Below are 13,337 nucleotides of genomic sequence, written 5' to 3'. Positions count from 1 at the left end.
ACATACAAAAGAAACGATGGCACTTGGAATGTTCCATTGTAAAAATGTTTTTAAAAAAAGCACAGTTCATAGCAATATACAGACTCACAAAGTAAGAACAAATATTCAAAGTTTGTTTCAAGGCTTTAGTGTCATCATGTCATCATCACAGTAAAAAGTATGGATGCTTTGCCCTTTGTAAAATACTAAACCCAAACTTTTTTGGACCAAGGAAATAAAAACAAACACAATGTTAAATAGTGTAACATAGGAAAGCACATTGAAAGACATGAAACTGTCGCTATAAATATAATGATAGGGCCACTTATCATTACCCTTTTGTTAGAGATACCAAGGAAATTTCATTAACCAGGTAAAAATGTGATCATGTACCTGAAAACATCCATTTCAACAGTTAAAGAGCAGTTATTATTGCTACAAAAATGTATACTCTGTATGTGCCTAATGCATTTCTTGGGGAGTCAAAAAACATACAGTATGGTCCCACAAATTCACTGTAATCAGGCCATGAAGCAGAAAACGACAGAAGATAAAAACGTAAGGCATGAATCACCTTTCTTTCCTTTAGTGATAAGCAGCTGGTAGCCAATGTCCCACAGCCCTCTGACTATGATCCTTCACATTCAACTTTCAACATTTGATAAAGTATCTAATAAAGTGCCCTAATGCTTAATGGGCACATTGTCTACCATACAGTATCACATAATACATAACCACATCTGGAATGCTACTCAAAGTTAAAGACTTCTATTATTCAGTATAATGCAGTGCTTTAGTGAAAATACAATAATGCTTAAATACTTGAACAGCTTGGGGTCGACTGGCGATTTACTTTGTGAACTCTGTAAACATCTCCCAGATGAGTTCATGCTGTCAGCCACCTTTTTCTAGTCTTATGAGATAAACATGATGCTCACTTTCTAAACCATGATCCCCATGAGAGTCATAAGGGAGATGAAGCAGGGTAATACCTTAAGCGTGTGGGTACCCTGTAAGTAAACTCAGTTTTTCAGAGAGATCCATCCCTCATTGTCATGTCCAGTTCGAAAACATCAAGACGGTGTCAGTAAAAATCCCTCATAATTTAAATCTTACTAAACAATTTACGGGACTTTTCCCTCTTAGCACCACAACACTGTTGTTTTTGGCAGCTAGAACAACCTAAAGACAAAACGGATCTGCAAACATGAAAACATTTTACTGGCAGAAAGTAACTTCAATAAAAACATGTTTCTCTTTTCAGGAAATTTGTGCTTGGATGTAAAACACACAAAATTCTGTCGGGAAAACGTAGGACCTTTTTTCATTTAGGAGTTTTAAAAGCACCTTTATACTAAAAACCAAATAAATAAATAAGAAAAAGTTTCAGTGCATTATAATAAATACTTTTGCATAAGGTTTACACATTTAGTGTATGACTTGTTAAGGTTCATGTTGTGAAGTAAAGCTTTGAAAGAAACTTAATTTGGACTCGTTCCAAATTTGGTGCATGAACTTGTTGTGCGCCATAATGTTTGCTCTGTTGACTTCGTTATGAAATATAAATTCTTTCGGTAATTTTTTTTTAACCAAAGTTAAAATTTCATTCTCAATGGGCTCCAGAGCGCTCTTAGTGGTAAACAGTGCAAAGAAATCTCTAAAAAATCCCAGCCAATCTATCACGTGACATATATACGGCCAGCATTAGAAAACATATGACAAAGGCACAAATCAAAGTGGTTCCGAGCCGAACCACAATCTGAATTTGCTTAATGTAGGTTAAACGATAAATGGATCCGAGCTTCTATTATTCTACTCTAATTAACTTCTCTGTGCTTTTCACTACAAGCCACACCTCAGCTTTTAACTGTCATTTTAAGTTTTAGATGTTTGGAATAAATTTGAGGGTCTTTCTAATTTAGACATGCTGAGATGTTGATGTCATTTCATAGTGGGGGGAAGCTGAGGATCCAATGTTAGTTTGGCACCTAATATAGATTAAGAGAATACCAGCCACCAGAATGATCCCTGCAATAACTGACAGTGACACAATGAGACCAAGATGGTTTCTTCCTGTAGCTGCGCCACTGCTGACTCCATTCCTGCTTCCTTCATCTGTCGAGAAAAAAAAATGCATTGGTGTGAATTGTCAGGAGTCAGGGAGGTGAAAACTCTTTTAAAGTGTCATCATTTGACATGAGCACAAACTCACCTGACTGACTGACATTCAGGTTTACGATGCTGAGGATTTCAGAGTCCATCCCTGGTCTTCTCTGGAAGGCTATACACTCGTATGTTCCAATGTCAGCAGTCGTCATGTTCATCAGTATCATTGAGAAATCCCCATTCTGCATGTGGGTATTGGTCAGGTTTACCCGGCCCGTATAAGACGGATCCTGGTCGTCTGGATCAAGTTGGTCATCACGATAGTGCAGCACGTATTCTGTCAGGTCACGTCTGGACCACTGCATGGCGAGGACTACCATATTTCCAGGAGCATTACATGGCAGAATGACCTGCTGGCCAAGTGAACATATGATGTTTTTGCAGTCTGAAGGACAAAAGAAACAAGACAGAGGTTTAAGAATAAAAATATACATCAGAAATGCATGTACTAAACAAGAAGCACTCCAAGAGCGCAAACCTCCACCAAGGGAGCTCACTGTCTAGCCAGTATTTACTTTTAAGGGTGTTGGGGGAAAACTCTGTAAAAGACCCAGGAGAAATAAAGACACAATGAGACAAGATCACTTTTTATGCTTTAACGTGCACACGGGTAAGCTGTTCAGAACAACTCACACCGTGTACAGAGGCTGGGCACTTTTATAGGAAAGACAGTGAGAACAGGATAAGAAAATACAAAACAGATAAAATAAACAACTCCATATGTGGCGCTAGTCTCGTCAGCAGAGAGCTGGGAGAAAGCTGTGAGAGATAAAACAATCTAAAACAATATGTCCCAGAAACAAGATGTGTTTGCTGGGAAAGTCTAAAAAGATAATTCTAAACTAATCTAACCATAGGCAGAGGGCAGACAAAAGGCATCTTTGTACATTTAAAAGAAGGTAAAGAAACATAGAATCATTTTTCCTGTAACATTCCCTCCTGTTTTAACTTATTTTAAATGTATACAACAATTGTCTATGAAGGTTATTTATTAAGTATCTTAGGCAATTTTTTAATTTTCAAAATGTCAGCATAGCAGAAATGGAAATCATTTGGTTTAAAGAATAAAACAAAATAAAATAATAAAAAGAAAAACATAGTAAATGAAAATCATAGTAAATGAAATAACAAGTGGAATAAACAAGAAAAAATAATAAAACTAAAACTACAAAAAATAAAGGATAAAACCTTATATTTTAAAATGAAAACTACAAAAAATAAAAGGATGAAAACTAAAATGAAAACTTTGTATTTAAAAATGATGAAAACCTAATATGTAAAATGAAAACTTCAAAAAATACAAGGATGAAAACCTTATATTTAAAATGATGCAAACCTTAAATTGAAAACTTTATATGTAAAATGATGAAAACTTCATATTTAAAATGAAAAACTTTATGTTTAAAACTGAAAACTTCAAAAAATAAAAGGATGAAAACCTGCATAACCTACTAATGTTTTAATCAGTGCATGATCACTTGAAAAAGGCAGAAGTCATTTTTAATCACCACGTCATTCATTAGCAGTTATTACAAGTTCTCCTCTAACAGAATTGCAACGGGATGCTGTTCTTCTTGAGGCACGGCAACATAAGCAGTCATTGTAGTTGTTATCATCTTTGAAATCATTACTCTTAGGCATGGCAACACACACAACACTAATATGAGCAGTGCTATCATGATGAGACCTAGAAGGAAAAATGACTTTGCTACAGCAGCCAGCCATGAACCGCTGAACAGCCAGTCCAGCCAGCCTTGTGCTGTAGCTGCTCCAGGTGTGTGGTCAGTGACATATTTTTGCAGAGCGGTCAAATTCTGCAAAGCTTCATAAATGTCTCCTCCAGCTTTGTATCCATCAGGGATAAAAGTGCAACATGTTTCCCCGATCAGCTTGCAAACTCCTCCTTGTGATGCTGTTAGCAGGTCTAGTGTCAGTGTGTTCTTCAACACCATCGTTCTGATGGCCTTCTGTTCTCCTGCTAAGGCCGTTCCCAGGGCCTTAGTTAAGTTGATGTGTCGTAGCAGAGCATATCGGTTGATTTCCACGTGATCCCGCACCTCGGCAACTCCAATGCCGGGGATCAAGCTCTGTAAGAATTTCACTCCTCCTCAGATGCGAAACTCTGGTTCCTTTACTGCTTGGTGCCGTCCGTGCACATCCTGTCTGGTAATGAGTCTTTGTTTGTAGTATCATCCGGTAGCTGTAGTTGGAGCGACAGTTGAGGCTCATCAGTGTCGCGTTACTGGCACAGGTTTCGTTGAGTGAACAGTCCATACACTTCCTCTCGTTCCTCGGTGGGCAGAAAGTGTATATGTATTTGCATAGCAGTCAGTTTTATTATTCAAGTGAGCTGTAGTGTTCATAAACTGCCACCAGAAATTAGTGGCATAGCCATGGGGAAACTTGGTGTACTTTCCTTTGTCATACAGTGTCTGCCTTTTCTTCATATAGCGTGACTTATTGTCCCTCACGGAAGCAAAGATGAGGAGCCCGGCCATGGTCAGGGCCGCTGCAGTTGTTAAGAGCCACCACCTCATGACGACGGGACACACCCTCCTGTCGCGAGTAGACCCCCCGGCCAGGAAAGCTGACCCCTCCACCGGGCGAGATCACAACAAGTGGGCAAGCCTGCCGTCAGCTGTGTTTAGATGGCTTCACTTACTGGCTCTGATGGATGCAAGATGGTCGTTCCGCTATTTTGCAAGCTCCAGTTTTTCCTTTGGAGCACTTTGATCAGAACCCAGTCACCGGGCTGTGATCTGCAAGACACTTGATAGACATCATTACATTCTTCGTCATTTACAATCATCTCTTTATTTTCCTACAACTTAGACATACATTTTGCTACTGAAATTGTATCTGCCTTTTTCACTGGGTAGATTTCTGGCCACTTTGAGAATACATCTATAACCACTGGGGTGTATTTTTACCCTTGGCATTCATTTAGCTCAATAAAGTCCATATGGATTGTGTGGTCTCAGGTTTCCCTGAGCATTACATTTTTGACACGTCATGCACGTTCTGACAAATTGTTTTGCTGAGGTTTCAAAATTTACAGTGTAGAAATGAGGGTTGACAATACTGGTCAGTCCCCCCGTTGACAAATGCGTACAGCCATGAGTCACTAATGCCGCCATTTTGTGGAGGAATTTTTTGGCAACACTAGCTTGCCATAACACATCATTAAGTCGTCTGTCAGAACTGCACCGTGTTTTAACCATTTTGCCTGCTCTGCTGTGCTTGCTGCTTTTGTTCATTTTTCAACACATCCAGTGGAATCTGATGTGTGTTTACTGCCATCAATGTGATGTTTGTCTTTTGTGCCGCCTATTTTGCTGCTCTGTCAGCAAAATTGTTGCCTGTAGTAATGAAAGAGTCAGTAGGCGTTGTAAGAGGTTGGCATGGTGAACCGGTTTTCCAGTTGGTGTAATCATTCCTCTGTTATGCCAAATTTTTTGCAAAATGATGCACAGCAGAGAAAACATACTGGCTGTCTGTATGTATATTTATTAGTTTGTCTTTGTGTATTTAGCTTTCGCGTATCACAGCTATCAGCTCAGCGCTCTGTGCAGGACATGAAGAAGAAAGTGGTTTTGCTTCTATTATTTTACTATCTGTGGTTACTGCGTAACCTACACAATTTCGGCCTGTGCTGTAAGGTCAAATGCTGTTCTCCTAGCTTCCACACTTGCTGATCATAAGGTGGATCTGGGCCTGGAGTTTGTTTAAATCTCAGAATGTTGTGATACTCGGTCGGTTTCTGGCACTCAGGTGTAATACCAGAAAAGAATGGCATGACTGCTATCTTAAGTTTTGTCAGAGCGTCTCTACCTAGCAAATTTACTGGACACGACGGGTCATATATGCATTTAATAAAGCACCTGCGGCCACTTGCTGTGTGTACTAGTTCTAAAAGGGAAGTTAATTGTTGTACAGTTGTGTGGCCTGAAGCTGACTTTACAACTAATTTGTCCTCTACTCCTACAATCTCGTGTGAAGTGACCTTCCTCTCCACGGTTCTAGCAGGCGTTGTCTCTATGTTATCTGCTGTTTCTGCGTGGCTGTCTGCAGCCTTGGTGTTTGTGACTTTGCTCGCCTCTCTGTTCCTGATAGCCACCTGTGGATTAGTGTTTTAGTCTATTGTCAACAGTCAGCCTTATTTTGAAGTTACAGAAAGCTTCTCCTTTTTTTTTTTTTTTTTGTATGGGAGAATAGATGCAACTCTACATTTTCACTTAAGGCAGTTTTAGATAATTTCTAGTTCTTCAAACAATGCATGGATCTCACACATTTCAAACTTTCAAGTTACGGTTGTTTCCCATTTATACAAATATATATATATTTAACTTTGCATTGCTCACAGCTCATAGCTCACAGCTCTAAACCTAGGCATTTTTCAATCATATGCCTAATCACTATGTGTCATTGTGACTCTCAAGTATTGTCACAAGTTCGTTTAAAATCGTTTCCAAAACCAACAAAATAATCAAACAAAAACAAAAAACATAAACGTGTCAGGACACAAAAGAAAAAGAAAAATGCTGCCACCCGAACAAGGCAGAAGTCTGCATATGTTGGCTTTTAATAGCATGCAGCTTGTAACATGGTAGACTAATGTGCCTGTGTTAATTCAGCTCCATATTATTGTGTGAAGTTGCACTGGGTTGGGAGTGGTTTTGTGGTTGTCACATTTTTGGTGAGCCAATGGCTGGAATGGGGTTGGACTAATTAGAGGCAGGTGTACTTGATTGCACTGATACACTGGTCTACATATAGCCCACACTACAAACACTGCTGTGTTGTTTTGTCTCTCTGTGCAGTCCAGGGCCTATTATATGCCACAGCCTAAAGGCAGCAGAGTTCCAGAGGCTTGAGTGACCACTGACTATATGCTTGCAGGGTGGTGGGTCTCCAAGGACAACTTCTAACCCTGTTAAAGGCAACATGTGGAGTGCAACTTGGCTGTGTGGCATAGCTGGCTCTGGCCTTGGGACTGTGTGTTTTTATACAATTCATAAGTGGGACACTGGACTGTTTTATCTTTTATCTCTTGATATATTTTTTGTCAATAAATTATCTTTTAGAATTTTATTGACTGACATCTTTTTGCCCACGACTGAAACGGTTGGTCAGACCTAGAGTCTTTCTTTGGGTGTGTTACAGCAGCTTCTGCTCTAAAAGAAACAAATAAATAAAAAGAAAAAGAACATGTGGAACATGCTCATCAGCTTAGCAGTGTCTACATATTTAATTCAGCTTCTCAATCCTGTAGTTTTAGCTGTTGTCTACAGGGTTTTGCTTATTGGTTGTTATTATAGGTGTGCTCTATATCTCAGCAATGTGTCATTCTAGGATGATAGGTTTCAAGCTGGTCAAGTGCCTCTATGCACTTCATTAGTTTAGTTATTCTCTGTATTGTCTTCATCTCACATGTCATTACACTGAGTTTCAGCAAACCTTAAGCTTGATGCAGACTACTGCTTAACAATTATCCACCTTACATCATAACCGATTAAGGTGCCTCTTCATATTAATATTATGTCATTGTTAATATTATACCCTTTGTCTTATATAACAGCAATAGCATATTATAATATTTTATCAGTGTGTACCACTATACTACTCCTGAGCCAATTTGTTAGTTAGGATCATCTTATTCAGCAAACAGATAATTTTGAATTCATCCAATCTGCGGTCACATTTGTTCTCTCTGTTGCATGGCGGACCAGGCAGTTCTATTATAATATATTATTTATATTTTATTTTGTATCCATCAAGGGCTTCAGATGACCTGCAGAATCATCCTTTTCCCAGGGTGGAGACAATTACCTTTTCACACACTGTCCTTGGCTGAACAATGACACAGTCTTAATATACTTTATTTATGTTATTAAAATATTTTCGTGTGAATTATTTGCTTTATATTCATTTTATACATTGTGGGCATGGTCATCATGCCAACTGTGTTTCATTGTTAATATCACTTTACAGGTTGTTATCCTTGCTATTATTAATTTCAAATACTCTAAAGATAATTTCTACTGTAACTTTCCCTTTGTTCATCTTTATTTCGTACTTTTTATATTTATATCTACTCAGTGGGGTCTGTTTTCAACCCTTTTAAACTACTACAAAACTACTGTGATCTCTAGTTTTCACTTAATAAGGGATTATTATGTTCTTCCTGATATGGGTGGTGCTGCAGATGCGGCTGCAGGAGTGAGTGATGGTTTACTAAAAGGATTGTGGGAACTGCACAGTGTCTCGTCTTCTGGTTTTACTAAACTGGCAGTTGGATTCTGTTCTTCTGACTGTTTATATTTTGTTTTCTTAAATCTCTCAGTTTACATACACTGTTTTTGTCCGGCGTCTGGACTTTTCTTTTCTCACCACTGCTCGTCAGCAGGAGTGAGTTTTAATTTCACTTGCTTGATTACCCATCTTATGTATTTACTTATTTTTGTTTAAGTAATATATACACGATACAGCTGCTATCACCTTCGCTGGTATTAGAGACGAGAGTGGTTGCTCACACGCCCTTCTACTTTCGGACTATTTCCAAAAGCGGTGTGAACTTTACGAGACGGAACTCGACCGTTCTCTCAACTCACCAGCACGTCAGTGAATAGCAGTAAAAGAAAAACACAGTAGGAGCAGCTCAGTCTCTTATTGGACCGTGAAAATTCAGCTTGCTCCGTTAATTAAAACAATACACACACACACATTCACATTCACACCTATTCGCGCGATCGGAACCCTTATCATAAGGGGAGCTGCCAGTCTTTCTGTAGACGAGCTACTTATTCCCTAGACCCTGTCTAGACCCAGCTGGGGGAGCTACCCAGAGCTCCAAACCTAACCCACAGAAGTGGGGAGCTTCCAGTCGACGAGCTCCAAGCTACCAGCCGACGAGCTACTTTAAACCCACAGAGGTGGGGAGCTTCCAGTCGCGACGAGCTACTTTCGCTATTTTAAATTCCCTGAATTCAAAACTCCCTGAATTTAAAATTTCCTGAATTTAAAATACGCTTTTACGCAAAATTGTGTCAGTGTGTCTGTATCTACCTGGTCAGTGTCGCCGGGTCTGGTCCACCTCGATCGGGCCCCACCACCGTGGGTCGCTTTCTAGAACGTTGGCCAAGACTCGAATTTAACGCCCTTGGTCTTTGACCACACACCTAGTGTGTGGGCTGTCGACAGACGAACAACGTGGACTGGTCACGGAGATGGGACACGATGGAGGCGCTCCGGCTCCGAAGGACCAAGAAATGTTGGGGGAAAACTCTGTAAAAGACCCAGGAGAAATAAAGACACAATGAGACAAGATCACTTTTTATGCTTTAACGTGCACACGGGTAAGCTGTTCAGAACAACTCACACCGTGTACAGAGGCTGGGCACTTTTATAGGAAAGACAGTGAGAACAGGATAAGAAAATACAAAACAGATAAAATAAACAACTCCATATGTGGCGCTAGTCTCGTCAGCAGAGAGCTGGGAGAAAGCTGTGAGAGATAAAACAATCTAAAACAATATGTCCCAGAAACAAGATGTGTTTGCTGGGAAAGTCTAAAAAGATAATTCTAAACTAATCTAACCATAGGCAGAGGGCAGACAAAAGGCATCTTTGTACATTTAAAAGAAGGTAAAGAAACATAGAATCATTTTTCCTGTAACAAAGGGAATACTATCATATTTCTTTCATATATTTAAGTTGTTTTCTGAGTGCAGTTGTTTGCAGTGCAGTAAAAGTTGATTTTCTAAATCGATACATATAATATCCCACAGCCATAGCAGGGAATGAGCAAGAGAAGAAGAGAGGTGTGAGGAATACGAGGGTGAAGGAAGAAATGACTTTATAACCTATTAATACAGTCAGTTATAACTAGTCTTGTTCTCAGTTATAGCAATCTAATGTAACCGAGGATTTAACAGTAGTTTACAAACTTTTTAGCAAAACCTACTTACCCACAGCGTCAACTATTGAAGTAAGCGCCAAAGAAAGCCATATGCAGATTTGAAGACACATCCTGAAGAAACAATAAAGACAGAGGGATACATCCTTTAAATCACAAAGTGTTTCCTGGGTAAAGTTATTTGCTAGAAAAGCTGGTTTATTCTGCCTCAAAAGAACTTTCAAACTAACAGTTTTGAAAACTTTCAGACATATGACAACTCTAATACTAAGTCTATCACAATAAATAACTTACTTCGAGAGGTTTTTGCACGATCTTTGTGGTGACAGGATTGAACGGGCTGTGAAAATCATCTTCTTCCTCTTGAGTGGTTATTGGCAGCTGAGGTGTGGAAATGGAGCATGGGCACAAGTGTCAGACTGCAGGAAATAAGAGAAAAAACGGTTTCATGTAAAATAATACAAATATCTGCGGTTTTCAGGAGACAAAACAATGAAAAATCAGAGTGTCTTCCAAATGACTAAAACAGCTGATTTGTCCGTTTCCTATTTTTTTTTTTGGCAGTAGTACAATGTTAAACTCTTTCTTCTTGGCTACCTGCCTGGTTTTTAATTTGAGACTCAGATGTTATATCCGTTAACACTATAGGGAGGGAAGCAGGAAGTTTAAATGATGGACCTTACATTACTCTGTGCTTTATGCCAGCTCATCCCAAACTCATTAAATTTGATAGATCTGGCAAGTACAGTCTGCTGTGATGCCGAGTGAATATCCATAATGCCAAAATCAGCGAGCAACACATCACAAAAGGACCATCAAGAAAACGCTCAGCATCTGTGCAACAGTTCCTAATATAATGACACCGATGAGTCACATCAAGTGATTTAGCAGTGATTACTCCCAGTACAGTCTTGTATACGATACGAGCTCTGTGCAGCAAACTCTCCGGTGCTCTTCAACACAAACACTGCGTCACACAGCGAGCCACCACTGCCACCACAGATATGCGGCGTGTACTTAGCATTTACACAGCACATAATGAGCGCACGTTTTCTTTGTACAATTACGGAAATCGACACCGTTGAATATAAGTTGGCATCTTGGCTGGCTTCAGACGGTCAGGTCAGACGAGCTAACGTGTCACTGTACTACTGTACGGTCATTTGCTGTTACCGGTTACACAAATACTACCCAAATGTAGGAAGCTAAAGCTAGCAGACTCAGCAACTGGTTCATAGAACTTACTCAGAAGTGCATATCCGAGAAGAAAGTCCTTCAATAAATACAGGAAGAAACCCGCCACACAGACCACTTCCAATCCGAATGATGACACCCTGGACTCAGGTTGCTTCACCCCCTTCGGACAGAAAACCATAGGGGCGTGCTGATTGGTCGGTTGAGTACGAGCCCTGTTTTTGCTCGTACCCTCATTGGCTCGTACTCAACTCACGCGGTGTTTCACGAAGTTTCTGTGTTTTTATCCTTAAATTCCAATATCTTTCCTTATGTTGGCAGAAATCACCGGTTTTCCGAGTATATTTATGACTCAGCATTATTGTACGGACCTTGTATTCTACTTATAATCAGTCAAGTCATTTTTAGAAACTGTCATGTTATATTTGTTGCAATTTAAGTCATTTTTAGAAACTGTCATGTTATATTTGTTGCAATTTCTGACTCTTTCTCTGTTAGTGACAGTTTTTACTGGATAAATGCCAAAACCTGTTGCAGCTTGTACCTTTTTAAGGTAATGTACTTTCTGTCTGTTATGAACCAAATAGGGCCAGGCAATGACATGAGTGAGGCACTCGCCGTCACTTACATGAACAAACTCAGGTGCAGTACACACACTGTCTAGTTGGGTGCTTACCTATCAGCTGCAGCACCTGTGTGTCCTACCCCGAGACAAATGATTTCTTCTACTCCACTCCTACCCACTCCTCCCACAACCAACATGTTTTTCAATGTTGTATAGATGCTTTCCTGTATCACTGATGTCTCAGTACTCCTGCCATGATCTGTAGGTTTAAGTTCAGCTTTGCCTAATGGTATCTGTAAATTAAATGACTGTAATTTCACCTAATGTTTTGGTAATATGTACAAATCCTCATTTCCTTCTACACTTACATATGCAGGAACCCCAAAATCCAACATTTACACCCCCATTTCACAATCTTTGTGAACTTTGATATATTTCCTATATAATATCTAATCTATGTGATTTACCAAATCTAAGACCCATCAGTGCTTATAAACTACCAGATGACTTCTGCTGCTTCTTCTATGTGTCCAGAGAATGCATGGCAAACACCCAAGGAGGGACTGTCGGACAACACTGTAAGCCTAGATGTTCACTCTTTATATATGAAACCAGCAATGAATGGAATTTGCATGCATTCACATTCATTTACTCTGTTGGAGCTCCAGCCACTAGAAAGCAGATCAGCGTGTAGGCTAATTATTAGCAATAATATCACTCAATAAAAAGAGAAGTTCACTTTGATCTGTTGACAAACTGCAGCGATTTCCTTTGTTTACTTTATGAAGCTACAGGACAGAATCAGTGGAGGGGTGGCGATTCGGGCACCTTGCAGTCACTGAGATGACCATGAACATCTCTGCACACCAAAGTATTCTACAGTCAAATCTGAGGCCATGTGCATGACAGCTAGAGTTTGACCAAAATGGGTCAGGAAACAGGACAATGATCCGAAGCACAGCAGCAAATCTCCATAAGAAGAGCTTAAAGAGAATCAAAGTGCTGCAGCGATCCAGTCAAAGTCCAGAACTCAACCCGACTGAAAAGTGGGTCCACCATGTGCCATGCTACAGGTTTCTTCAATGTGTTACGTTCTTAGTCGTGTATTGAACGCAACAACAAATTGGCCCCACTCACGCACCACCCAAGAAAGAACACAAACAGTAGTATCTTTTAAAGCGCTAAGAAGCCATTTATTTGCTTCAGCAGTGAGCAGTGCCAAAAATAACAAACAAAACTCCCTAATGGTCCCTACACTTTCCTACACAAAATGAAAACCAACCAAAAGACAATTCACTTACCTAACTTTCTAAACGAAAAACAGGAGAAAACTTAATCAACAAAAATGGTTTGTCACGCCTACTAGGCTGCTGCAGTGAACAATATATACAAGGTGAACAAAATACACAATTGCTATTTTACAAATCTCCTGATTGGTTTTGCCTGCTCTGCCGCCGTTGCCGTGTGCACGGTCGGCCTCCGGAACTGTCTTGGTCCTTGTGTTGTCGACCCCCGTGT

The 13,337-nt window shown here is 39.8% G+C and overlaps 1 protein-coding gene across 1 annotated transcript; it reads right to left on the bottom strand.

The window, feature by feature from the left end:
* Window positions 1-1,600: 1,600 nt before the first annotated feature.
* LOC146618135 (uncharacterized) lies at window positions 1,601-11,409 on the bottom strand. Its single transcript, XM_085373128.1, has 5 exons — window positions 11,306-11,409; window positions 10,355-10,479; window positions 10,113-10,174; window positions 2,192-2,530; window positions 1,601-2,094 (listed from the first exon to the last, which is right to left on the bottom strand). Exons 2-5 carry the CDS (start codon window positions 10,411-10,413, stop codon window positions 1,898-1,900), a joined length of 657 nt encoding a protein of 218 aa, XP_085229254.1. The 5' UTR covers window positions 10,414-10,479; window positions 11,306-11,409; the 3' UTR covers window positions 1,601-1,897.
* Window positions 11,410-13,337: the final 1,928 nt, after the last annotated feature.

The sequence above is a fragment of the Diplotaxodon limnothrissa genome, linkage group LG15, assembly GCF_057381915.1.
Source record: "Diplotaxodon limnothrissa isolate DT_005_m linkage group LG15, D_limnothrissa_male_GT1.1, whole genome shotgun sequence".
NCBI lineage: Eukaryota > Metazoa > Chordata > Actinopteri > Cichliformes > Cichlidae > Diplotaxodon > Diplotaxodon limnothrissa.
This window is presented reverse-complemented; position numbering and strand designations above follow the sequence as displayed.

Excerpts from the sequence above, each read along its gene's own strand:
- LOC146618135 (XM_085373128.1), bottom strand. The coding sequence starts at position 10,413 with ATGATTTTCACAGCCCGTTCAATCCTGTCACCACAAAGATCGTGCAAA. Across the intron at positions 10,175-10,354 it reads TCGTGCAAAAACCTCTCGAA|GATGTGTCTTCAAATCTGCA; the intron begins GTAAGTTATTTA and ends TTGTTTCTTCAG. Across the intron at positions 2,095-2,191 it reads CCTGAATGTCAGTCAGTCAG|ATGAAGGAAGCAGGAATGGA; the intron begins GTGAGTTTGTGC and ends TTTTCTCGACAG.